Here is a 22,882-nt window from a genome sequence, read left to right on the forward strand (position 1 = left end):
CCTGGTGATGGTGAGGTATATCAGTTTTCCTACCATTCTTCTATAGTGTTTAACGTCAGCATAAGGCTTATCTTCAATCTCCCCCTCACGCAGCACCTTATACCCATCTTCTAGTGGAGTCTTGGCTACTCTCGCTCCAAGCTTTCCTGCCTCATTCAAAAGATCAAGTGTGTACTTCCTCTGAGATAAGAAAAGCCCCTCTTTAGAGCGGCATATTTCTATCCCTAGAAAGTACTTTAGCTCACTCAAATCTTTAATATCAAAAGTAGACTTAAGAAATACTTTGGTTGAGATAATACCTTCCTTGTCACTTCCTGTGATGATAATATCATCTACATAAATAAGAATCACCACAATTCCTTGCTTGCTTGTGAGTGTGAAGAGTGTATGATCAGCTTCTGATTTTACAAACCCTCTTCCATTGAGAGTTGTACTCAGTTTGTGGTACCAAGCCCTTGGTGACTGTTTTAATCCATAGATTGCTTCTTCTTGGATAGCTTCTTCTTGGATAGCTTCGTCATGGATAGCTTCTTCATGGATAGCTTCCTCATGGATGATAGCTTCTTCATGGATTTGCAAATTAGGTTGATTTCCCCCCTCATGATCAGGATGGACTGCTTCTTCAACTGATGCAGCTTCATCCACAACTGGAGGTATAAGTGAAGTGCTCGGTACGCCACTTGTTTGAGGCTGGCTGATGCCTAGATTTTCCAGAATGATTCTCAAGTTGTTTGCCCTATCTGAAGATCCTTGTGAGAGATCCTGAAGGCTGTCCCAATTCTTCTCATCATAGTATTCCTTTGATTCCACAAGCTTAACATCCCTTGAGACCATAACTCTTCTTGATTCAGGTATGTAGCACTTGTACCCCTTCTGCGCATGAGTATATCCTATGAACATGCCTTTGGCACTCTTGGCTTCAAGCTTGTTTCTCTGTTCCCCTGGTATCAAGGCATAGCACACACACCCAAAAACACGCAAGTGATCAATTGGAGGTTTTATTTTGTTTAATACCTGAAAGGGAGAGATATCTTGGAGAACTTTGGTGGGGATCATGTTGATCAAATAACATGCTGAGACCACATCATCTCCCCAGAACCTCTTTGGAACATTGGTATGGAACATCATGCTCCTTGCAACCTCCATAAGATGGTGATTCTTCCTTTCAGCAACTCCATTCTGTTGTGGTGTGTATGGGCAACTTGTTTGATGGATTATGCCATGTTTTTCTAAATGATGTTTGAAAGCAGTGCTTGTGTATTCCCCACCATTATCAGACCTAAAAATTTTGATCTTGGAATTGAAATGGTTAGATACATAGTTTTGGAAGTTAATAAAAGCTTCTAAAACTCTATCTTTAGTTTGAATCAAGGTGATCCATGTATATTTTGATTTTTCATCTATGAATGTAACAAAATATTTATGGTTCTCCCTAGACACACAAGGTGCTGTCCAAACATCAGAGTGCACAAGATCAAAGCAATTTTCATAAATAGTCTTAGAATTAGGGAAAACAGATCTCTGATGTTTACTAAGAATACCAATCTCACAACTTTCATTCTTTAAAGATAGATTAGGTAACATCAATCCTAATGCACGAGAATGAGGATGACCTAATCTAGCATGCCATAAAACATCACTAGCTAATACAGAAGCAGAATTGAAAGCACAAGATAAATCTGAAAGCTTGGTGTTTTCAAGCAAGTAAAGCTCTCCCTTGCTCACACCCTTTCCCAGCATCTTCCTGGTCTTAATATCCTGAAAGCACACATCATTAGAACTGAAAATAACATTGCAATTTAAATCATTGGTTGCTCTCTTGACAGATAATAAGTTGGATGTGAAAGTAGGCATATAAAAAGCTTGAGACTCCTTATCAAACAGTTTCAAGTTTCCTACTCCTTCAATTGGAATTCTATCACCATTAGCAATCACTACACTCCCTAGAGCAGGTTTAACATCAGTAATCAGTCTAGCATCCCTAATCATATGATGAGAAGCTCCAGAATCAATGATCAAAGTTCTAGTAGTATGTGAAGCACTGTGAATAGAATTTAAAGCATTGACACTGTGAATATAATTTAAAGCATTGACACTGATGTTACCAGAGTTTGCATTGATAGCCTTGATAAGCGCTTCAATGTCTGATTTGCGGATGAAGGCATCATCAGGGGATGGCTGAGACATGGCATGGGATGTGGATCCACCAGTGTGTGTGGTTGAGATCATAGCTCTTCCATCTTCTCCTATGTGCATGGAGCCTGATACTGTGGTTTCATGAGCTCTTGCTTCATGTGCTTTGGCCTGGTTGTATCTGTTGGTTGAAGCAGGTCTGAGGTGAGGATGGAGGATCCAACAATTGGTTTTGGAATGTCCTAGATTCTTGCAGTGCTCACAAGTCACAGACTTATCTCCTCCTCTTCTTGATTTGAAGTGTGCTTTGTTGCCAGAAGCACTCTCCATCTTCTCAGCTTTGTTTGCCATAGACAGCTCCTCTTTTCCACCAAAGAGACCATCTGAGCCTAGCTCCTTCCAAAGTTGAGCACACACATCATCATAGCTTGGAAGCTCTTTAGCTCTCAATATGTGTTTAAGTACATCATTGAAGCTTGGGTTGAGTGTGAGAAGCAATCCAAAGACCTTGTCTTGCTCACGCCTCTCTTCTAGTGTACTAGGATCAGTGGTACTTGGTCTCAACATCTCAAGTTCAGACCACAGCTGGCTGTACTTTCCAAGGTGTTTGGTGAAGTCCATCTCCTCTTGCTGCAAGTTGTTGATTGCCCTCTTAACCTCAAATATTCTGGCGAGGTTTGAAGTGTTGCCATATACCTTGTATAAGGTATCCCCATAGCTTCTTTGCAGTCTCACAGTGTGAGTAAGACTCCATGATAGGAGTATCAAGTGAGCCTTGCAAGATAGACAGCACCATGAGATCCTCCTGACCTCATTTGCCTTCATCTACCACTACAACCTCCTTGTCATCTTCTCCTTGGGTGATTTTTCTTGGGGCCTCACTTGTGGCGATGTGCTCCCATAGACCTCTTCCTCCAAGAGCTATCCTGGTCAATCTCGACCAAGTAATGTAGTTAGGACCCTTCAGGGTGACTGGAATCCTCACTAGTTTGTGTTGCTCCATCTTTGCTTGCTATTGTTCAGCGGGTAAAAAAAAATGCACCAAGAAGAAATTTGAATTTCTGAGGCTAGAGAATAGAGAAAACAAGAGAAGTCAAGATATGTTCTCTAGAAATGAAGCAAGATGGACAGAACAGAGGGAGGTAGAAAAAAAAAATTGTCAAGAACAATTTCTATTACCCACTGGGTAAAAGAATATGAAAGAGATTCTGAAGAAAGTAAACCAAACAAGTGAAAAAGTAAAGTGAATAGAATAGATTTGCGGAAACAGTTTGGTGTTCAAGAGCTTTGGGGCTCTGATACCATGTTAGAAATTAAAGAACATAGTGAAGAACTAGAAAGAGAGAGAGAGAGAGAGAGAGTAAAGAAAGATGATCTTATTCACTTGATTGATTTGCTTATGAGAACATCTCATATATATAGTGGTTACAAGTATGGTAAATGGTAGATGAGATATGATAAATTAATAATCCATTGTTTTGAGACCTTAACCCACCATGCATGCTTGTCCCTTGTAGTGGCATCTCCATTGTCTTGAGACCTTAACCAACCATGCATGTTTGTCCCTTGTAGTGGTATCTCCATTGTCTTGAGACCTTAACCCACCGTCTTGTTTCTTATTGCTTCATTTTTACACCTCTTTCCCCCAAAAAAGAAGCTTTTGAGAAAACAAAAACATTTAAAAAAACAGAGAAAGAAAGAGGATTTTGATACCTTTCGGCTGAGAGAAAGGGAGACGGCGGCGAGATGGTCGTTTACTTTGGGAATCAGAATCACGGCCGATAGCTTCGTCATCGCCGTGCATAGGGATGTTGTGTTCAGGGTTAGGGTTAAGCCCTCCTTTGTGTAATATAAACTCAGTCCTATTTTAACCCAACCCTATTTTAACCCTACTTTTATTTAAGGGTTAGGACTGGTACAAGGTTAGCCCATTTATTTTTTTCTTGCAAATCAGTAATACTCTTTTATATCAATTTTTGTCTTTAATTAAGCATGACATTAAAAACCCAAAGCTTATATATTTTTTTATTTATAACTGTAAAAGTTTATCATGAAATTAAAAACCCAAAGTTTACATATTTTTATTCATAATTGTATAATATATCATAAAATTTAAAACCAAAAGTTGCACTCTTCCAAGACTCCAAGTCTCCAACACGTTGCTCTCCTTTCGAGGCTCCAACATTCGCTCTCTCACGAACTCCACTCTGCAACCACAAAATAAGAGAACTTAATCACTTGACGAAGCCAAAGAACACACTCAGAAACTCTAAACTGCAGTCACACATTCAAATGACACAGCTTCACAACGAGAACACAAACAACAAACGAGAACACAAATCAGCTTAAGATCACAGAGAGGAAGCTACTCATAGACTGAGAACACAAGCACAAACGAGAACACAAACAACAATAAGCTGAGCACTACTTCCAAAAACAGCTTAAGTTCTGCTGTTAACTTCCAAGCTATAACTTCACAACCGCAGACAGCTGTCCAGTCAGATTCTGCAGCTTGTTCTGTGAATAAAAAAACATATAACAATTACAACAATTCAACTCAAACATACTTGTTCTGGAGCACGAAGCCACACTCCTAAGCTACGGAACGTCATTGTAAACTCAGGAAAACGAAATCCCGAAATCGAACATTCCTTTAAGCATAAAAACTTCACCTAGAGATTTCAACAAACCCACATATCCTAGAGATCGATTTCAGCAAACCCACAAACCCTAGCGATCGATTTCGACAAACCCACATACCTAGAGATCGATTTCAACAAACCCAGAAAGTGCTCCAATCGTCACAGAAAAGACCTAGAAGAACGTACCTCATAGAGTCGCATGATCAAGCTCAGGAGTCAGGATCAAATTCGCAACTCGTTTCTAGTTTCTCTCGATTTGGAATCGTGTTTAAGTGAAGCTCAAGAGATCGTGTTTCTCGTTTCTGAATCGAAACAGCCAAAAGATGGAGAAGAATGAAAACAACGTCGTTTAAGTGATTTTGTTTTCATAAAAAAAAGTAACGGGCTTAGGGTTAGCCCGAGTCTTATTTTAGCCGGCCCTTTTTTAACCCATACAAAAAGTAACGGGTTTAGGGTTAAAAAATTAGATGCGGCCTGGGCTAACCCTATTGACAAAAGCCCATATTAACAACCCTAGTCGTGCATGAAGTACCTCCCGATTACAAACATGATCTTGTTTTCTATCGGTTGTATTAGAATATGAGCGAGGGAGAAGGGGACGGGAAGTTGCTCTCCGGCAAGTATGTTTAGTTAGTTAGTGTCTCCATGGTTCAGAAACTGATTATTATTATTATTTTCTTGACGGAAAGGAGAATGGGATTATCTGATGTGAGATCGTTGGAAGTGGACTTTTTATAACAACGAAAATCAAAACAGAAACGGCTACTTTTCAAACGGCTAACACGAATTTTCTTTTTCACTTTAATTAAAAGAAACGGCTAATTTTCATAAAAACAAAAAAAATATAAAAAAAGGAAATTTTCCTTTTCACTGTAATTAAAGAAAGAGCGGTTACTTCCCACGAAAACCAAAAAAGAAATTAAAAAAGGAAATATTAACATTTTTTAAATTTGAATGTTAATTTTTGATATATTTTTAAAAAATAGTTTGCATAAGAGATATTGAATTACATTTGGGATTTGAAATATATACCTTCTCACGTAGTAGTTCCACAATTCGTGCGTAGGTAAGATCATGGAAATGTTTTTAAAATAATGATTTACAATTAAATAAAAGCCGTTATGGTTAAGGTTGGACAAATAAACCAAACCCGAAAATCCGAACCGGATTTGATCCGATAAAAATAAATCTGAACCGATCCAAACCTGACATAAATACCAAATGGATCTTGTTTTATGATATTTCGGATTATGAGTATTATCCGAACCGAACCCAGACTTAAATAGATATCCAATAGAACCTGAAACATCCAAAATCTTAAAAAGAAATTGTACCATACATGATCTCAATTCTTAATATGTATCCAAAATACATTAAAATATTATTGAACATTTAGAATAATATAATATATTAATTTAGAATCATTTTTTTATCTACTAATAACAAGTCATAGTATGGCCACTTAAAATGTTGGTTAATATGACATATTTGATTATTTACATTAATAATAAACTAACTATAAATTTAATTTTTTTAATTACAACAAAATCCGTTTATAATGAATCTAACAAAATCGGAAGTCTTTGAAGTTTGAATCACATGCATGAAACAACTTTCCTTTCAATTTTTATCTTCACAATCACATGTATCAAACTTTTTTCTTCTGATAATGCAAATATAATTCAAAAGATAAAATAATATTAATAACAACTAGATTCTCACCCGCTCTTAAAGTGGGTATATTTTTTGTTTTACATTTTTTTAGAAACTAATTTTCTATTTGTGTTTTAATCATATTTGTGTTTTTATAATCATATTTCTGTAAAATATTTTTTCTTAAATAATTATTAAGAGGTTTTAATAATCGTATCAAAATAGTAGGACTAAACCTATATTAATAGGCCATGTTCCTAATTTAATATAATAGATGAGTTAATATGTTTGTTTAAATAATTTATTAGTTGATGAATATTTTGCATGTTCCTTGAAGTAACCTTCAAAAATTTTGTAATCACAAAAATATTTAATGTCTGATTTAAGCTTAATAAAATTCTAAGGATATTTTTTTTTTGTATAATTTATTACAGTTAATTTTCTTTCTAATAAAAGGCTAAAAATAAAAATAAAATTTTTTTATTTTCTTTAGATGACATCGTATTGGGTTTAAGATGGAACGATGGTGTTCTGAAGACATATCATTATCTTCATTATTGCAATTGAAATGTTTTTTATTGGGTAGTTTTTTTTTTGTGAAATGATATAACATAGTTGTATCGTAAAAGAGCGTGGACTGTAGAAAACTATTATCTATATAGAACCCGTAACTTGTGGAATTAAAGTCACTCGGCAGTTTTAGCTTACAAAAAAATGGGTCCGATTATTTAGGAGTATAATGGAAGTTACTCAAATATGAACCAAGCGTACAAACTACAAAGTAGTTATTGTTATATTTATATAACTAAATAAATATATTTAAAAATAGGTTCAATGGTAAAAATAATTTGGTGTGATATTTTAAAGGGCAATTCTTTCAGATATTCATTTTTAATTTTTGTCACAAAAATAGTTCTTAAGAAATAAAATTACCAAAATAACCTTTTTTATTTTGAAATTTTTAATTTTTAATTTTTTAAAAATTTGAAGTCATATCTCCAAAACTTCACCCCTTAACTATAAAACTTAAGTCTAAACTAGTTAAACCTAGGATAAAATACGTTTTTACTTTTTAATAAAATTTATTTTGGTCATTTTTTTTATTAAAAGCTATTTTGTGACAAAAACTTGAAAATAACTATCCTAGAGAATTTTTCTATTTTTAAATATATAAAACTATAAGATAACAAAAAACAAATTCTTCTGTAGCCAATCTGGATGAACAATGCCGGTAGCTAGCTGCAATTGAATTTGTATTCTAATCGTCGTGCCGTTTTCATCAACAACGTGTCATTTTCTTTTCCGGTTAGTATTAAGCAGACTTTCAGACCAAACCTAAACCAACCACGTCTGGCTCATATTCTGCCTTCTGGTATCAACTTCTGCCCCGTTATATCTCACCACGTCACAAAACCTGAGTATTATTATGGGACAAACAATTTTTATTACGTATTCAACTGCTGCGTGTCTGAACATTTTTGAACATGGCCTCCATTTTTCTTGGGTATTGACAAACAATTGTATGTTTTAAATGGTATAAACTGTTGACTTTAATTTGTATACTAATTTTCTTTCACTTTCATTAACAAGATGAAGACACGAGTCTATGTATTGGTAGATAAAATGTTTTTCAATGATTCAGATGCGTAAACTAAAATATTTAATGATAATTATCACCAGCTGCATTACTCCATAATTGTACAATTTTTTTTTTAAAAATAGTAATATTTTTCATCATCTACGATTCATTATTGTCAATAAGCACCAACAAGATCATAACATTTCACATGGTTCAAACATAATCATAAACCTAATCAATTATGGCCGTTGATCCGACGAATGATCGGCGTGACTTCATTGTCAAGATCGACGATGAAGAGAAAGATCAGTTAATCAACAAAGGCGAAGGAGGAAAGTTCTCGAGAGAATCAAGCTACAACTTCTTGAACGGTGACGAGAAAGAGAAGAGCGGTTATACGACCGGTGGCGAAGACTTAGACGACGGAGAAGGTTTTGACTTCACGCCGCGGAGAAACGAGCCAGTAGATCCACCGTCAAAGCTCATATACCAGTTTCTCAACAAACAAAAAGCTTCAGGAGATGAAATCTCACTCGACATGGAACCGAACATGCCTGAGCTTCGAACCCACACGATTTCCCCGTCGCAAGTCACGGCGACGATGGGTAACCGTAACGAAACTATTGACGCGGTTAGACGGAGACATGTTAAAGATAGTGACGACAGTAGCGAAAGTGAGGAAGAGGACAGAGTTGATGAGACAGAGGTTGTGAAGTGTAGTTCGAATAGAACGACCAAGACTTTGATGAAGACAAAAACAAGATCAAGATTGATGGATCCTATAACCCCGGGTCACCCGGATATGCATTCGGGTCGGACTCCAAAGTCCGGGAATTTGAAACCCGGGTTTGGCGGGAAAACCGCTAAACCTGGAAATCCAAACCCGGATTTGGAAGAAGAGGAGGATCCGTTCTCCGAAGAGGATTTTCCTGAAGGTTACCAGAAGGATAAGCTTTCTCTTTGGGTTATCATGGAATGGATCTTTCTGATTCTGATCATAGCCGGTTTGATTTGTAGCCTAGTGATACCTTTCTTGCGCGGCAAGGAACTATGGAACCTAGCTTTGTGGAAATGGGAAGTGATGGTTCTTGTCTTGATCTGTGGGAGACTGGTGTCGAGTTGGATAGTGAGGCTACTCGTGTACTTCGTCGAGAGCAACTTCCTTCTGAGAAAGAAGGTTTTGTATTTCGTTTACGGGATTCGAAAGGCGGTACAGAACTGTCTCTGGCTAGGGCTTGTGTTGATCGCGTGGCATTTCTTGTTCGACAAGAAAGTACAAAGAGAGACTGGTAGCCACGTGCTTAAGTATGTGAATAAAGTTTTGGTCTGCTTACTCGTTGCTGTTATCATCTGGCTCATAAAGACCTTACTGGTGAAAGTTCTCGCCTCTTCGTTTCATATGAGTACTTACTTCGATCGGATTCATGAGTCTTTGTTTACACAATACGTTATTGAGACACTCTCTGGACCTCCTCGTGTGGTTCATGTAGAAGAGGAGATGGCTGGAGCTAAGCTCTCTCCTCCAGATCCGGGTCCAAAAGTGACCATTGGAAGTGCAAGGCTGAAGAAGAGTCCAACCATAATTGGTAAGAGTCAAGTACTGTCGAGGAGTGGTTCCAAGAAAGAAAGAGAGGACGAAGGGATAAGGATCGATCATTTGCAGAGGATGAACACTAAGAACGTATCTGCTTGGAAAATGAAGAGACTGATGAATGTAATAAGGAAGGGAGCACTTTCTACTTTGGATGAACAGATACAAGACACATCAACTCATAAAGATGACAAAGCTACACAGATTCAAAGTGAAAACGAAGCAAAACAGGCAGCAAGGAAGATTTTCCAGAATGTTGCTATGCCTGGTTCCAGGTATCACATATCATCATGACCTTATGAACAACTTTGATGTTCTCAAGTACAAGACTTAAAACAGAGGATTTTTCGGGTTAATAGGTACATATATATGGAAGATTTCATGCGTTTTCTGACTGAAGATGAGTCTGAAAGAGCTATGAATCTCTTTGAAGAAGCTTCTGAGAGTCACAGAATCAGCAAATCTTGTCTCAAGAATTGGGTGGTAAGTGTTTGTTTTTAAAAGTACTCTTAAATAGCAACTATAATCACATTTTTATTCAAAAAATAGCACACACAAAAATATTTAGGGTTTAGTGATTAGAGTTTAAGGTTTAGGATTTAAAAGGTGGAATCAGTCTTAGGGTTTAGGATGTAAGGTAGTTTAATAAATGCTGTTTTGGAAAATTTTCATTTTGATAAAAACTAAAAAAAATGTTATTTATGAGATTTGCCAGTGTTTTTTTTTTTGGTCAAACCAGTGTTTTTATCTCAAAAAGCTTTCTTTCATACAAGGATGCTAAAGTCTTGTAATAATTTATCTAGGTTAATGCCTTTAGAGAACGAAGAGCACTAGCTTTAACCTTAAACGACACAAAAACAGCTGTGAACAGGCTTCACCGAATCATCAATATTTTGATCAGCATTGTGATCATAATCATTTGGCTTCTCATTCTCGGAATCGCTACAACTAAGTTCTTGCTTGTCATAAGCTCTCAGCTTCTTCTTGTAGTCTTTGTGTTTGGAAACTCATGCAAGAACTTGTTCGAAGCTGTCATCTTCGTCTTTGTCAATCATCCATTTGATGTCGGTGACAGGTGTGAAATAGACGGTGTTCAGGTTTGTTCCTTGACACTCTCTTCCTCAAATTTCCAATAACTTGGTACGCACGTAAAGCACTAATCCTCTGTTTTTTGTATGTTGTATAGATGGTTGTGGAAGAGATGAACATTTTGACTACTGTGTTTCTTAGATTTGATAATCAGAAGATTGTATACCCCAATAGTCTTCTCGGCAACAAACCTATAGCTAATTATTACCGTAGTCCTGATATGCAAGAAATCGTTGACTTCTTCGTCCATATAGCAACTCCAACTGAGAAGATAACCGCCTTGAAACAGAGGATACTCAGGTTACAAACTAAACCCTAAACCTCTTTATCGTTTTTTGAATGCCTATGAGATTCTGGATCCGAAGGCCGGTATATCACTATAAGGCGAGGCCTAAACCATGTTATATTAACTTCTCTTAGGAAAACAAACCCCTCCCAACAAAAATCGAACTTGTAACCCCTTAGATCCCTATTAAGTGATATAAGAACAGCTCCAACAAGAGTTTTTCACAAAATTTCTAACAACTAATATATATTAAAATAATGAAATAGGAAGAGAGAAAGTGGGATAAAGTTCTGGAAAAAGAACCTGCAAAAAACTCTGTAGAAACTCAATTGATATATGTCACATTTTCACTTGTTCACATGTCTAATGAAAAAACAAATTTAATTGAAAAATTATGTCATATTAAAATATTTCTATTTTTAGGTTGAGAAACCCATTTTTATATACCAACCATTAAGGTTGCTCTAAGAATTTTAGCCAGTAAGCAAACTCTTCTTTAGTCTAAACCTTCTATATTTTAAAAACCATACATAGTCTAACATGAAGTTATTATATTCAATGATTTTTCTTTATGCAGCTATGTAGATAACAAGAAGGATCTTTGGTATCCATCGCCGAGGATTGCATTTAGAGAAATGTGCGGACTGAGCAGTATGAAAATCACGATATGGGCAACTCATAAGATGAACCATCATAACATGGGAGAGAGATTTGTGAGGAGAGGTCAATTACTTGAAGAGATTGGTAAATCTTGCAGAGAAACGGATATCGAATATCGGTTATATCCTCTTAATATCAACGTCAAAAGCCTTCCTCCTGCTGCTGCTCCGATCATTTCGGATCGCATGCCTATGAGCTGGAACAACCAACAACGCAATGCTTAAAGATTGCAAGTTTTTGAGTTTTTTTTTTTTTATTGTTTGTATTTGTAGAAAGTGGTTGAAAGAGAGATTTTGTTCTTGTTCCTTGATTTTTACTCTCTCTTAGTGGTGTTTGAGACTTTGATGATTCATTATATTTGTATTGTGAAGCAGGAACATGTTCTTGTGTATAATCTGTTTTGAGTGGTTATAGTCATGAAATAAAAGCTTACAATCTCATAAACTTCAGAAAAATCAATGACAAACAAATGTTCTCTCCATTTTGCCTCGTTCTATTTCTTATGCTTTTGGTATACTCTCTTTTATTGTTCGGGAGCTTGACGACTATTCATATTTACTAGTATGTGTTTGGGTGGTTAAAGTCATCATGAATATAATAAGGCTGCAGCATTTTAATTTAAATAAACTGAGCAGATGACAGTTTGATTCTATCATTCTACATAAACCTTGAAAACCTCCGCGACGTCGTTTTACACTAGACCTTATATCCGCGACGTCGTTTTGCAATCATCTACGTAACGGTCCCCTCTTGCCTAATTTACTTTTTATTATTTCTGGAAAATTTTCAAATCTTCGTTTCTGGCGCCGACATCGAAATCAACGAGAGGTAACGATCCTTGCTCAGTCTTCTCTCGAATTCGTATCTGCTTCTTCTTCTTCGATTCTCGATTTGAGATCTTCTTCTGCAGATTCCGTCAGATCGGTTTAGCTTAAACGCTGATTGTTGTTCTTCCTCACTTGCCTTCTCTCGCTTCTTCAATCTAGATCTTATATCGTTCGATTCTCCCAGGATTGCGTCAGTTTTCGAGTTACACAGAGTAGTAAAACCAATTTTTCGATCGAACTGTCTCGTTTAGGTTGATCGGTGTGATGAGTAGACCCTAATTTTCGATCGTAATCTCTATTTCGAGATGTTTGTCAGATCTCTGGAGCCTGTGTGCTGTTTATGCAGATTCTCTAGGGTTTTCATTCCTGAAATTCGTTTTTAATCAACGATTATCACAGAAACGTAACTTTATACATCATCGATTACTATAAACAGCATCCTACTGAAGCTGAACAGATTCTATTGCTTAGATTGTGTTTCCAGCAACCTGTTTATACAATTTCGTGTTTGCATTTCAACAATTTGCAGCAGTTAGAATCAGAATCTGTATTGGTAGTGCCTCTTTGACTGGTGATTTCAACGAGTTTAGTTCTTAGTCCATAGTTTTTCAAACGCTTGAGGTTGGATTCTGGCTCGTGGTGTAGATATATTGAATAATGGAACTCAAAGTCACGAAGACTATGAAGTAAGTAAAGTTTCGTTTACATGTTGCAGGTGCCTAGCAGCTTGAGATTCTTGTCTTTGAGGTTGAAATGAGGTGCAACGCCTGTTGGAGGGAACTGGAAGGCCGAGCCATTTCCACCACATGTGGCCACTTATTATGTACTACTTTTCTTTCTTCAGCCTTGTCTTGATGAATAATTTAGTTGTGAGCTTGATATGATGAATTTAACATTATGAGAAGGTACTGAAGATGCTAGCAAGATTCTCAGTAATGATGGGGCGTGTCCCGTTTGTGATCAAGTACTCTCCAAGAGGTAGAAAGTTCCCTAAGCTGCTTGCCTAGCTTCAGTTTAGCTGTAATGGCATTATTTCCTTACTTGACAGTTTATCTTTTGTTTTCCATTTTAGTCTGATGAAGCCTGTGGATACCAATCCAAATGAAGAATGGGTCAATGTAAGTGGTTGAGCTGTACTACGCAAGGATGCTATAGCTTTTCTTCCTTTCCAGTTTTGTAACGTTCCCATCTTACATCTTCCCGTCGTTTACTTTTGTTATCAGATGGCGATGGCTGGGATTTCTCCACAAATACGTATCCTTTTCGTAAATGTAGTCCTTTTCACTCTTGGCATCAGTTGTAGTTATGTTCTGCAGTTGAACAGTGTTCCTCTGTGTTTGAAATCTAAACTCAATTGCGATAACTTTTTCCATCAACTGACTGTGTCTTATGCGTTCAACGATCCTCCTTTTGTTTTCCTTAATTGAATCTAGTGATGAAGAGTGCATACCGAAGTATTATGTTTTACGTTTCTCAAAGGGACTTAGAGATGCAGTGCAAGATGAATAGAGTTGTTGCGCAGTGTCGTCAGAAATGTGAGGGTGTGCAAGCAATGTTAAGCGAGAAAATGGAGAAGGCGCATGCAGCATACCAGAAGATGAGCAAGAGGTGTCAGATGATGGAGCAAGAGGTAGAAAACCTGACCAAGGATAAACAAGAGCTTCAAGAGAAGTTCTCCGAGAAATCAAGGTCAGCAATTAAACATACGTTTTGTTTCCCTGGTCTGATCCTTATCTGAAACTCAATTGTATTAACAAGCTATATTAATTGTGTTTAAACATCAGACAGAAGAGGAAGCTTGATGAGATGTATGACCAGCTACGAAGTGAGTATGAGTCAGTCAAACGCACAGCCATTCAACCAGCAAATAACTTCTATCCACGACACCAGGAACCTGACTTTTTCTCAAACGCACCAGTCAATATGATGGAGAACAGAGAGCCCACTCGCAGAGGTTACTTAACAACACTGTTTTAATTCTCCAACGTATCTAGAGCTTAGTGCTTCTTACGATTCTAAGTCTACTGTTGCATAAATATCTCCAAGTCAAGTTAACTTATTTGGTGCAGACCGGTCGTTTTTCTCTCCTGCAACACCAGGACCTAGAGATGAGATATGGCCAGCAAGACAGAACAGTGCAAACTCGGGTCCATTCGACATCTCCAACGACTCACCCGCAATTCCATCTGATCTTGGAAACAGAAGAGCAGGAGGAGGACATCCTCTATTTGGTGGTGGTTCAGGAGGAGGAAATGCTGTATTTGGTGGTGGTGGCAATGCTAATCCGCAGTCGACTCTACGAAACCTTATTCTCTCCCCTATTAAACGCTCTCAGCTCTCTCGTTCTCGCCCGCAACTGTTCACGTAAGCAAACTCTATCCCTAAATGTTGACAAAGTTCACATCACGTACTTGGGTTTATTTATTTATAAAGGAAAAAAACTTGTTGCTTCTCTTCTTAGGCTATAGCTTAAGGATCAAGTTCAAGTGTTTGAACCTGCCTTGGTGGAAGTGGAAACCATAATGGTCACACCCAGTAAGTGACTCTTCGTTACTGTCTTAGCAAGTAACATCTGAGAGGAAAACGTAGGATTTGAGAAAAAGAAAAGCTCTCGTCTCTATAAATATTAAATAAGAATGATAAAATCATATTTTAGTAGAATCAATATAGTGAAACTACCTACAAGGATGTAAGATGACGAGCAAACATAAAAAGACATTTTAATATAAAAAAAACAGTTATAGATAAGCACTTGTGGCGTCTTGTGTGTTGTTTATTGAGGGCTCAGGTTCTCTTGTTTGGTTCAAAGACGTATTTGATCAGTGCCTCTTTAATGGGTAACATCTCTGGGAACTCCTTGCTTAGTTTAGCACCATCCATTTCATTGTTGCTTCGAGGAGCAACAATGACCTTTGCTTGTTCTTCCACTGTGAAGTTGGACCATTTAAAACCTGGCTCGATGTAGCTCTTGTACATCTCGAGTATCTCGTTGTGACTCACCACCCCTGGGTTGGTGAAGTTCCATATCCCTCTCAGGTTTCTCTTGGCCATCTCGATGGAGATTGGGAGAAGCTCGTCCAGTATGGTCATACTGTTGGGGATGTTCACCACTTTGTTGTAGCGCGAAATCTTGGTGATGAAGTTTCGTGGGTTGTTTAGGTCTGATGAGATGGGCATCCGCACTCTCAAGGTACATACATTGTCAAACTCTCTCAAAAGCTCCTCAACCTGGTGACAAGACGAAGAAGAAACAAAACAGAGCAGTTATGAACAAAGACACTTCTTTGTTCTGTCTAGAGTTAGATAGAATATTACCATGGCTTTGGTCTTTGAGTAGAAAGAACCGGTGAAGTTAGGTTTGTCTTCTTCCTTGAAACCTATACCCGAACCCTCAGGATGTGCAGCGTCATACTCAAAGATGCAACCAGTGGCGAAGTTCATCATCAAGAGACCGTTCTCTCTGCAAACATCTGCTAGAGTCAAAGTACCAGCTACATTGACACGAATAGTCTCTGGTTTGTGAGATTCACACCAGTCCACGTTAGGTCTCCCAGTTAAACCAGCAGCGTTAAAGACATGAGTAGGTTTGATGCTACGAATATCCGCCACAAGAGAAGCTCTATCCTCCAAACGTCCTTTCCCATACTCATATGTAATCCCTTGCTTCTCACATAGTTTCCCTAGAAGACCACCGATCCAACCAGTCTTGCCATAGATCAGAAACTTCAACGAGGCTTTGTCTTTAGGATCACTAGTCTTGTTGTTTGGTGTTACAACTGTAAATGTCTGGACAGTGTTGCTTGATGCGTCTTTCTTCTCGTCAGAAACTCTACCACCGGGCATCATAAGCATCCTCGGGTGAGGAAGCAAAGCTCCAGAGACATCACCCCACCACTCAGGGTTCTGAGTGTACCATTCCATTGTCTTCTTCAATCCATCTTCCCACCCGGTTCGCTCAGACCATCCAAGATTCTTAAGCTTCTGATCATCAAGGAAGTATCGTTGATCATTAAAGGGTCGATTCTCTACAAACTGAATGCTTGCTTCAGGATCTTTCCCTAAGAGTTTGCAGATGTCTCTCGCCACATCGATCACTCTTCTTTCTCTCTTTGTTCCAATATTGTAGACGTGACCGACTTCTCCTTTGTGAAGAACAACCTCAAAGGCTTCAGCAACGTCTTCACAGTATAAGTAACTCCTGACATTAGATCCATCTCCATGGATCGGAAGCGGCTTCCCACTCATAGCCAACAACATGAACTTAGGAATCATCTTCTCAGGAAACTGGTTAGGCCCATAAACATTGTTGCCACGAGTTGTGATAACCGGTAAACCATATGATCTACCATAAGCCATCACCAGCATCTCCGCGCCAGCCTTAGTAGCTGAGTATGGATTCGTCGGTAAAAGCTGAGAAGCTTCATGGTTTCCAACAGCAGCATCCTCATCTGTTTCTCCATAGACTTCATCGGTACTCACATGGATAAACCTCTTGATCTGTCCAGTTACTTTGCAGGCTTCCAAAAGAACATGAGTACCGTAAATATTGTTCTTGGTAAACTCAAAGCTGTTACCGAAAGAGTTATCGACATGGGTTTGAGCAGCAAAGTGCATGATCGTATCGATGTTTTCAGTGATGAGAAGGTAGTTAACGAGGTCATCACTAGCGATATCTCCTTTCACGAACCTGAAATTTGGGGAAGAAAACGAAGGATCGAGGTTCTTCAGATCTGAGCAGTAATCAAGCTTGTCCAAGACGACGATCTTGTAATCCGGGTAGCTACGGATGAGTCTGTTGGCAACATGAGAAGCAATGAATCCAGCAGCTCCCGTAATGAGAATGTTCTTGGGCTTATATTCAGTAGCCATTTTGATATCAAGTACCTGCAAAAGAAAAACGTGACAGCATTAAATGGAATTTAGAACGGATCATATGAAAAGAACGACAGATCTAGATCCAATGGCCAAAGACGAATCAATTCACTAGCCAGATCTTAGAGAACAATATGATATGGGATCATATGAACAGACAACATCTAAAAACTAGATCAATCATCGTATGTTATGTCACTCACGTTACATCATTTCGCAAACTAGGAGTAAAAAGGCGTTAAAGAAATATCAGAAGAAGAAACAGAAAGAGAGGAACATTTCACGTACCGACAAAATTCAGGTAACCTTAGGACGAAAAATCCTAAGAGAGATGGAGAGATCCAAAAAAATAACAGTACAGAAGAAAATAAGAAGAAGAGGGAATCTACGGTCTACGGAGCGTCTCTGAACACTGGGCCTCTTATATTTTGAGACAGCTGCGGAGAACCGTCGGAGCAAATTGACGGTTTTACCCTTACCTGTCGTACATATTACGGTTCTCACGTGATCTCAGCGTCCGACATTAAAAAACTGATTGTCTTTTTTTTTTTTTCGTTTGTTTCCCCCCCACAGAAATAGAAGATTTAAAACATGTTGACAAAAAAGGAAAATTCGAATTTAATAAAAAAATTGAATGTAATTTGTATACTTTATTCATTACTAAAAAGAAAGAAGTTAAAGAAATTAATTTGCATTATTTCTCTTATTGATAATTAATATGTAAATTGTTTTAATTTAACGAATAAAAGTTCTTTGATTTGAAGGTTAATATTGGGGGATTTTAATTAAAATCCTTGATTTGATCATGGTTTAGGTATAACGTACACAATGTCAGTTTAAATATTTAATGGTAGATTGAAAAAAACCTCCATGTCTTCAACATCAGTTATTAAAAACCCGAGAAGCATAATGGACCATTCAATACGGATGCTTAATGAGTTAATGTCACGTAACTGAATAATTGATTTCATTCCCTATTAATAAAATTAAATAAGACGAAAAACCACACTTCCATCATTCCATGCTTAATTAACAGGAAAAGAGGACCAGAAGTCGTTATTAGTAAATTGAAGACCATTGTCCCTTTGTCATTTATTAATCTCCCATAACTCCTCTTATGAGTTGGTCATAAAAATTAGATCCTAAAATCTGAAACGGAACTGATTGGAAATAACCCGGTTCGATTTTAGTTTTAGCCATACGTTTAATCTTTAATTGCTTTGTGGTCAGCCATTCAATTAAATATGAGTAATTATGATGCTGAGAAGATTGATTTACGGAGGAGAAAGACCTAAGGACCAATGAGGTTTCTTGACTCCCACGTTTTCCAGCTTAATGACTATATATTGGCCATTTAGATTCAACGTTTCCCATAACCAAAAGAGGCAGATCTCATCGTTGAATAACCAACCCATAAGGTGTAGTAATGGGACTGATCAAAAAGTTCAAGAAGTATATAATCACAACAACTGATCAAAAAGTTCAAGAAGTATATAATCACAACAATCTTCTTCTCTTCAATGAACTACGCTTATAACAAATTCAAAGACTACGGAGCCAACCAGATAACCAAAACGATAACCGGTAACAACCCTGGATCAGACTGATCTAAACCGTATCTTGTTCTTTGTGAGTTACTACTACATCTGAATGTCTTTTATTACACCACTGCAATTAAATCAGAGCCTGCCTGAAACAATACTTTACATAAAAAGCTAATGTCTCAAATGCTGTTTGCTTGATGAGTCTAAGACGCTGCTGCGCCGTAACTAACAGTGCCTACGTTTCGATGTGCTGCCACTGCAACCGCTGCGGCTCCAGCTGGACCAAACTGTGATTGTGCTTGCAACAGGGTAGCATCAATGGCCATTTGTGTGTTGTTGCTTGATTGATCTGTCTTGGGGAGCTGTGACTGGAAATAAGGGTTTGGTCGGTTCACAATCTCGACGTTTGGTTGGTTAGTCCTAGCGGCTGGTGGCGGCACGGTGGGACTGTATTGGTGGACGAACTTTTGAGGTTTTGGCTGAGACGAAGCTTTATCTAGGTTCATCATGGTGTTTGATTTGAAGTAACAGTGTGGAGATGATACTGTGCTTCTGAAATAAGCTTCTTTGAGGTTCCTCCCATTCTCATAAGATGCAGATGGTTCCACAACACGACCTGATCTACCTGTAAAGCGCGCACACACAGCGATTAAACTAGTTTCTAAATTTAGGAGATAAATATTTGGTAATGTGATAAAAGGTTTTTACCAGATGATGGTGGTACTCTTGGTGGAGGTCCTAAAGCTCTAGTTGAAGAAACTGCTCCATTTCTTGAAGGCTGCTCGAAATGAACACGTCTACTCTCCGTAGCACACAAGTTGGGTTGACTAGTGGAATGGACTGCACTTGAGTGTACTGCAGACCTGTGGAGAGAGAGTACAAGAGGTAGAATAAACGATGAAACTGTGATTACAAAAATGCTATGAAGCAACCGAAGAAAACATACCGAGGAAGTGATACGTGCTTCCTCTCAGGAGGTATGACCGGCCCATTCCTACTGCTATTCTCCTCTAAGTAATTGAACTGCTTCCTAAGATGTCCTATGGCGCTGCAACCAAGAAGTCAAGAAAATTAGCAAACCAGATTAGATGAAGTGAATGATTAGTCAAAATATACAAACCTAGGATATACAAAACTTGATCCCTCAGATCCGCTCATGTAGTCCTTGAGCAACTGAGGATGGTACTCTAATATCTCCCTGTAAATAAGTTCCCTAATGTCATCCTTTGTCAACCTTCTTCTCTCAAACTCAAACTCCATCTTCGAGATTGGCTGACACGATGGTTCTCTTTCCACTTTAGAAAGACCCTTAAAGTAAGGATCAGCCAGTGCCTATCAGGAAACCAAAAAAAAAAACAAATAAGCAGAGAGATACCCACAAAGAAGTTAAAGATGAGAAGAAGAGAGACCTCTGCAGCAGTAGGTCTGTCCTTTGGATCAAAAGCCAACAGCCTCTGCAAAAGTCTGACAGCTAAAGGATCTGCTTTGGAGAATTTTTGAGAGAAGGTGACTGGATCTTTCTTCCTCATTTCACTCAAGTATTTTCTAGCTTTATCATTTCGTACCTGTAATCATATAATATAGATGTTTTAATAAGCATGTATGGTGTCTTGTGCAAGTGTGAATTGTAAAGCAGAAGAACAAAAAAGGCAATTAATCAAATCATACTCCAGAGATGGTTTCTGACTTTGGTGAGCCAAGAAGATCAGTAATCAACTCCAACTGATGAGCAACGCTTTTCCCAGGAAACAATGGCTTCCCTGTTAGCACCTCTGCAAATATGCACCCAATGCTCCATATGTCTATAGCTGGAGTGTACTGCAAAAAAAAAAAAAAAAGATAGTAACAATAAATTAGACTAAAATGAGAGAAAATTAATAAAATGAAATTCAGAAAAAATGTGAAGTGTATATTCTGCAGGAGAATGCAAAAGAAACCACTCAATGGACATAATAACCTGATACAAAAGTTACCTGATTCACAGGTTTTTCAACTTCCGGGAGAGTATAAAGTCATCCCTGAACAAGAACTCTATTTCAATACACTGGGACACTCACACAACACTATACAACTACTTCTACACTAATCATATCTACTACACAAGACATGAGCATAGACAAGTGCATAGAAGAAAAGAGTTTTTAATACCTTAGAAAAGAATGATCCACAGAGCTCAGGCGCTCTGTACCATCTTGTTGCAACATAGTCCTGCATTGAAGCAAAAGGGAAAAAGTCAAAAACGGAACAGGAGAAAGTTAACAAACACACAAAGTGTCCCAAGAGGATACAAACCGTCCAAAAGACTGTGGTTGGAGTATCATTAAACGCCACTCTAGCCAATCCAAAGTCACAAACTTTCAACTTGCAGTTCGCATTAGCCAGTATATTCTTCGGCTTAAGATCACGATGATACACATTAGCTGCACCCAAAACAAAACAAACAAAATTCATTAAACCATAGATTAAAAACAAAACATGCTTCCAGAAAGAGAACCGTACCTGTGTGCATGAACTTCAAGGCACGGAGCATCTGATAAAGAAAAAACTGATGATGCTCCTTAGTCAAATCATCGTTCGCCTTAATAACCTGATGAAGATCAGACTCCATGAGCTCGAACACGACGTAGATGTCTCTGAACTCCCTTTTGGAAGGCGGGAGCAAGATGCTTTTGATCTCCACTATATCAGGATGCCTCAGGAGCCTCAGAAGCTTCACCTCGCGGAGCATCCGGAGCGCGTCGGAGATGTGTTCGAAGACGTTGTTGATCTTCTTGATAGCGACTTTCTCTCCCGTGTGCGTGTCGACGGCTGCGCATACGACCCCGTAGCTTCCTTTGCCGATCACTTCGAGGATTCGGTATCGGTTGGCGTCGCCGTACTCTGTGAAAAAGTCCATCTCTTTCGCGTCCTGGTGAAGACACATAGCGTGATTAGGACAAAGGAGACAACTTTAGAGAGAGAGAGAGAGTAACCTTCTTCACTTGGTTTTGTTGCATCTTCTTCAAAGTTATCGACTTTAATCTTGCCCTGATTGATTCTGATCGATACGAACAAACCCAGAAACTCAAAATCTCAGAGATCACTGGAGTGATCGAAGAAAGTTAAGATCTTTGAATCTCTAGAGAGAGATAATTTTCAGAAACCCTAAAACTCTCGGAACCAGACGAGTTCTGCTATAAGCCGTGACAGTGAAGAAGACGAAGAGAGGAGAGAGAAGAAACAAAAACCCTAGATCCAGAGATCGGAGAAGACGATGCGAGAGAGAGAAAGAAGGATTTATAATGAAATTTAAAAATGAGTGGCAGTTTCGTTATTATTAGGAACTCTGAGGGTGAAATTTTAAATTGTTTTTTTGTTTCGGCGACCTTTTTTGAAATATGACTCCATTGGTTTAAAGCCAGCTGTTTGCTAGATTTGGACCGTTTATTAATTCTCTATCTTAGATTTTGACCCCTATCCGATATTTTAGTTTAAACTGTATCCAATCTTTTTGCAATGTGGTCGATTTAACCCCACGTGATGCTCTCTTGTATCAATTTGGTTGGAAAATAAATTTATCTTCTAGATTTTCTTATGATAATAATACAAATATTTTATTTTGGTAGATTATAAATCAATTAATTCCTCCATCCTTTTGAAGAAACAACCATCCATTTGACTTATTACATGTACAGAAATATTTGATTTTAGGATATTGGTTTCAGATTTGGAATTAATTATTAACTCGTTTTAGAGATTTTACTAGTTCAAAGAGGAGGATATACACAACTTGAATATATTAGGATAAAGATACCAACAAACATTCCATGTATAATTCAAACCAACAGCAAGAAAACGACCTTCCATATATAATCAAGTTGTTGGATTGATATCTGATTATCTGTCGCCTTGTGTTTAGTCAATTTCTTATTTTTGATAATAATAAAACTCAAAAGAAAATCTGATGCTATTGTAAGAATAAAATAATAAAAAGAGTAACAATATTATAAAACATGTGAAGCTAGAT

The 22,882-nt window shown here is 37.9% G+C and overlaps 4 protein-coding genes and 1 long non-coding RNA gene across 11 annotated transcripts; 2 read left to right on the forward strand and 3 right to left on the reverse strand.

Annotated features, from left to right (window-relative positions):
* Positions 1–4,131: 4,131 nt before the first annotated feature.
* Positions 4,132–5,469, reverse strand: LOC106451476. 2 transcript variants are annotated; one of them, XR_001289587.3, is made up of 4 exons: positions 5,308–5,469; positions 4,962–5,077; positions 4,562–4,650; positions 4,132–4,340 (listed from the first exon to the last, which is right to left on the reverse strand). It is a non-coding gene; the product is annotated as an uncharacterized LOC106451476 (long non-coding RNA). The 2 variants fall into 2 exon arrangements; XR_002659396.2 differs by lacking the exon at positions 5,308–5,469 and having other exon boundaries at positions 4,962–5,233.
* A 1,818-nt stretch (positions 5,470–7,287) lies between these two features.
* LOC106454914 (mechanosensitive ion channel protein 4-like) lies at positions 7,288–11,874 on the forward strand. Its single transcript, XM_013896993.3, has 5 exons — positions 7,288–9,873; positions 9,958–10,081; positions 10,402–10,695; positions 10,785–10,987; positions 11,551–11,874. Exons 1-5 carry the CDS (start codon positions 8,249–8,251, stop codon positions 11,855–11,857), a joined length of 2,553 nt encoding a protein of 850 aa, XP_013752447.2. The 5' UTR covers positions 7,288–8,248; the 3' UTR covers positions 11,858–11,874.
* A 478-nt stretch (positions 11,875–12,352) lies between these two features.
* On the forward strand, positions 12,353–15,208 carry LOC106451478 (E3 ubiquitin-protein ligase CCNB1IP1 homolog). Of its 5 annotated transcripts, none has more exons than XM_022704853.2 (9): positions 12,353–12,461; positions 13,176–13,283; positions 13,366–13,438; positions 13,533–13,578; positions 13,684–13,714; positions 13,894–14,149; positions 14,245–14,414; positions 14,530–14,824; positions 14,922–15,208. In XM_022704853.2, the coding sequence occupies exons 2-9, from the start codon at positions 13,214–13,216 to the stop codon at positions 14,926–14,928; spliced, it is 948 nt and encodes a 315-aa protein (XP_022560574.1). In that variant the 5' UTR covers positions 12,353–12,461; positions 13,176–13,213; the 3' UTR covers positions 14,929–15,208. The 5 variants fall into 5 exon arrangements, with proteins under 5 accessions (XP_022560574.1, XP_022560576.1, XP_013748862.1 ...); XM_022704855.2 differs by having other exon boundaries at positions 14,560–14,824; XM_013893408.2 differs by lacking the exon at positions 14,922–15,208 and having other exon boundaries at positions 14,530–14,828.
* Positions 15,061–17,751, reverse strand: LOC106451477 (trifunctional UDP-glucose 4,6-dehydratase/UDP-4-keto-6-deoxy-D-glucose 3,5-epimerase/UDP-4-keto-L-rhamnose-reductase RHM2). 2 transcript variants are annotated; one of them, XM_013893406.3, is made up of 3 exons: positions 17,621–17,751; positions 15,776–17,344; positions 15,061–15,688 (listed from the first exon to the last, which is right to left on the reverse strand). In XM_013893406.3, the coding sequence occupies exons 2-3, from the start codon at positions 17,327–17,329 to the stop codon at positions 15,245–15,247; spliced, it is 1,998 nt and encodes a 665-aa protein (XP_013748860.2). In that variant the 5' UTR covers positions 17,330–17,344; positions 17,621–17,751; the 3' UTR covers positions 15,061–15,244. The 2 variants fall into 2 exon arrangements, with proteins under 2 accessions (XP_013748860.2, XP_013748861.2); XM_013893407.3 differs by having other exon boundaries at positions 17,536–17,628.
* A 1,075-nt stretch (positions 17,752–18,826) lies between these two features.
* Positions 18,827–22,152, reverse strand: LOC106451480 (mitogen-activated protein kinase 18). The gene is made up of 10 exons (XM_013893409.3): positions 21,849–22,152; positions 21,376–21,784; positions 21,169–21,296; positions 21,025–21,084; positions 20,545–20,694; positions 20,286–20,441; positions 19,997–20,208; positions 19,823–19,924; positions 19,585–19,739; positions 18,827–19,501 (listed from the first exon to the last, which is right to left on the reverse strand). Exons 1-10 carry the CDS (start codon positions 21,870–21,872, stop codon positions 19,080–19,082), a joined length of 1,818 nt encoding a protein of 605 aa, XP_013748863.2. The 5' UTR covers positions 21,873–22,152; the 3' UTR covers positions 18,827–19,079.
* Between the last annotated feature and the right edge of the window lie 730 nt (positions 22,153–22,882).

The sequence above is a fragment of the Brassica napus genome, chromosome C6, assembly GCF_020379485.1.
Source record: "Brassica napus cultivar Da-Ae chromosome C6, Da-Ae, whole genome shotgun sequence".
Classification (NCBI taxonomy): domain Eukaryota; kingdom Viridiplantae; phylum Streptophyta; class Magnoliopsida; order Brassicales; family Brassicaceae; genus Brassica; species Brassica napus.

Coding starts and splice junctions, on each gene's coding strand:
- LOC106454914 (XM_013896993.3), top strand. CDS start 8,249: ATGGCCGTTGATCCGACGAATGATCGGCGTGACTTCATTGTCAAGATC. Junction 10,082..10,401: donor CTTGTCTCAAGAATTGGGTG/GTAAGTGTTTGT, acceptor TAATTTATCTAG/GTTAATGCCTTTAGAGAACG. Junction 10,988..11,550: donor TTGAAACAGAGGATACTCAG/GTTACAAACTAA, acceptor TTCTTTATGCAG/CTATGTAGATAACAAGAAGG.
- LOC106451478 (XM_022704853.2), top strand. CDS start 13,214: ATGAGGTGCAACGCCTGTTGGAGGGAACTGGAAGGCCGAGCCATTTCC. Junction 13,439..13,532: donor GATCAAGTACTCTCCAAGAG/GTAGAAAGTTCC, acceptor TTTCCATTTTAG/TCTGATGAAGCCTGTGGATA. Junction 13,715..13,893: donor TGGGATTTCTCCACAAATAC/GTATCCTTTTCG, acceptor AATTGAATCTAG/TGATGAAGAGTGCATACCGA.
- LOC106451477 (XM_013893406.3), bottom strand. CDS start 17,329: ATGGCTACTGAATATAAGCCCAAGAACATTCTCATTACGGGAGCTGCT. Junction 15,689..15,775: donor ACTCAAAGACCAAAGCCATG/GTAATATTCTAT, acceptor TCTTGTCACCAG/GTTGAGGAGCTTTTGAGAGA.
- LOC106451480 (XM_013893409.3), bottom strand. CDS start 21,872: ATGCAACAAAACCAAGTGAAGAAG. Junction 21,297..21,375: donor CTTGAAGTTCATGCACACAG/GTACGGTTCTCT, acceptor TTTTGGGTGCAG/CTAATGTGTATCATCGTGAT. Junction 19,740..19,822: donor AAGCACGTATCACTTCCTCG/GTATGTTTTCTT, acceptor CTCTCTCCACAG/GTCTGCAGTACACTCAAGTG.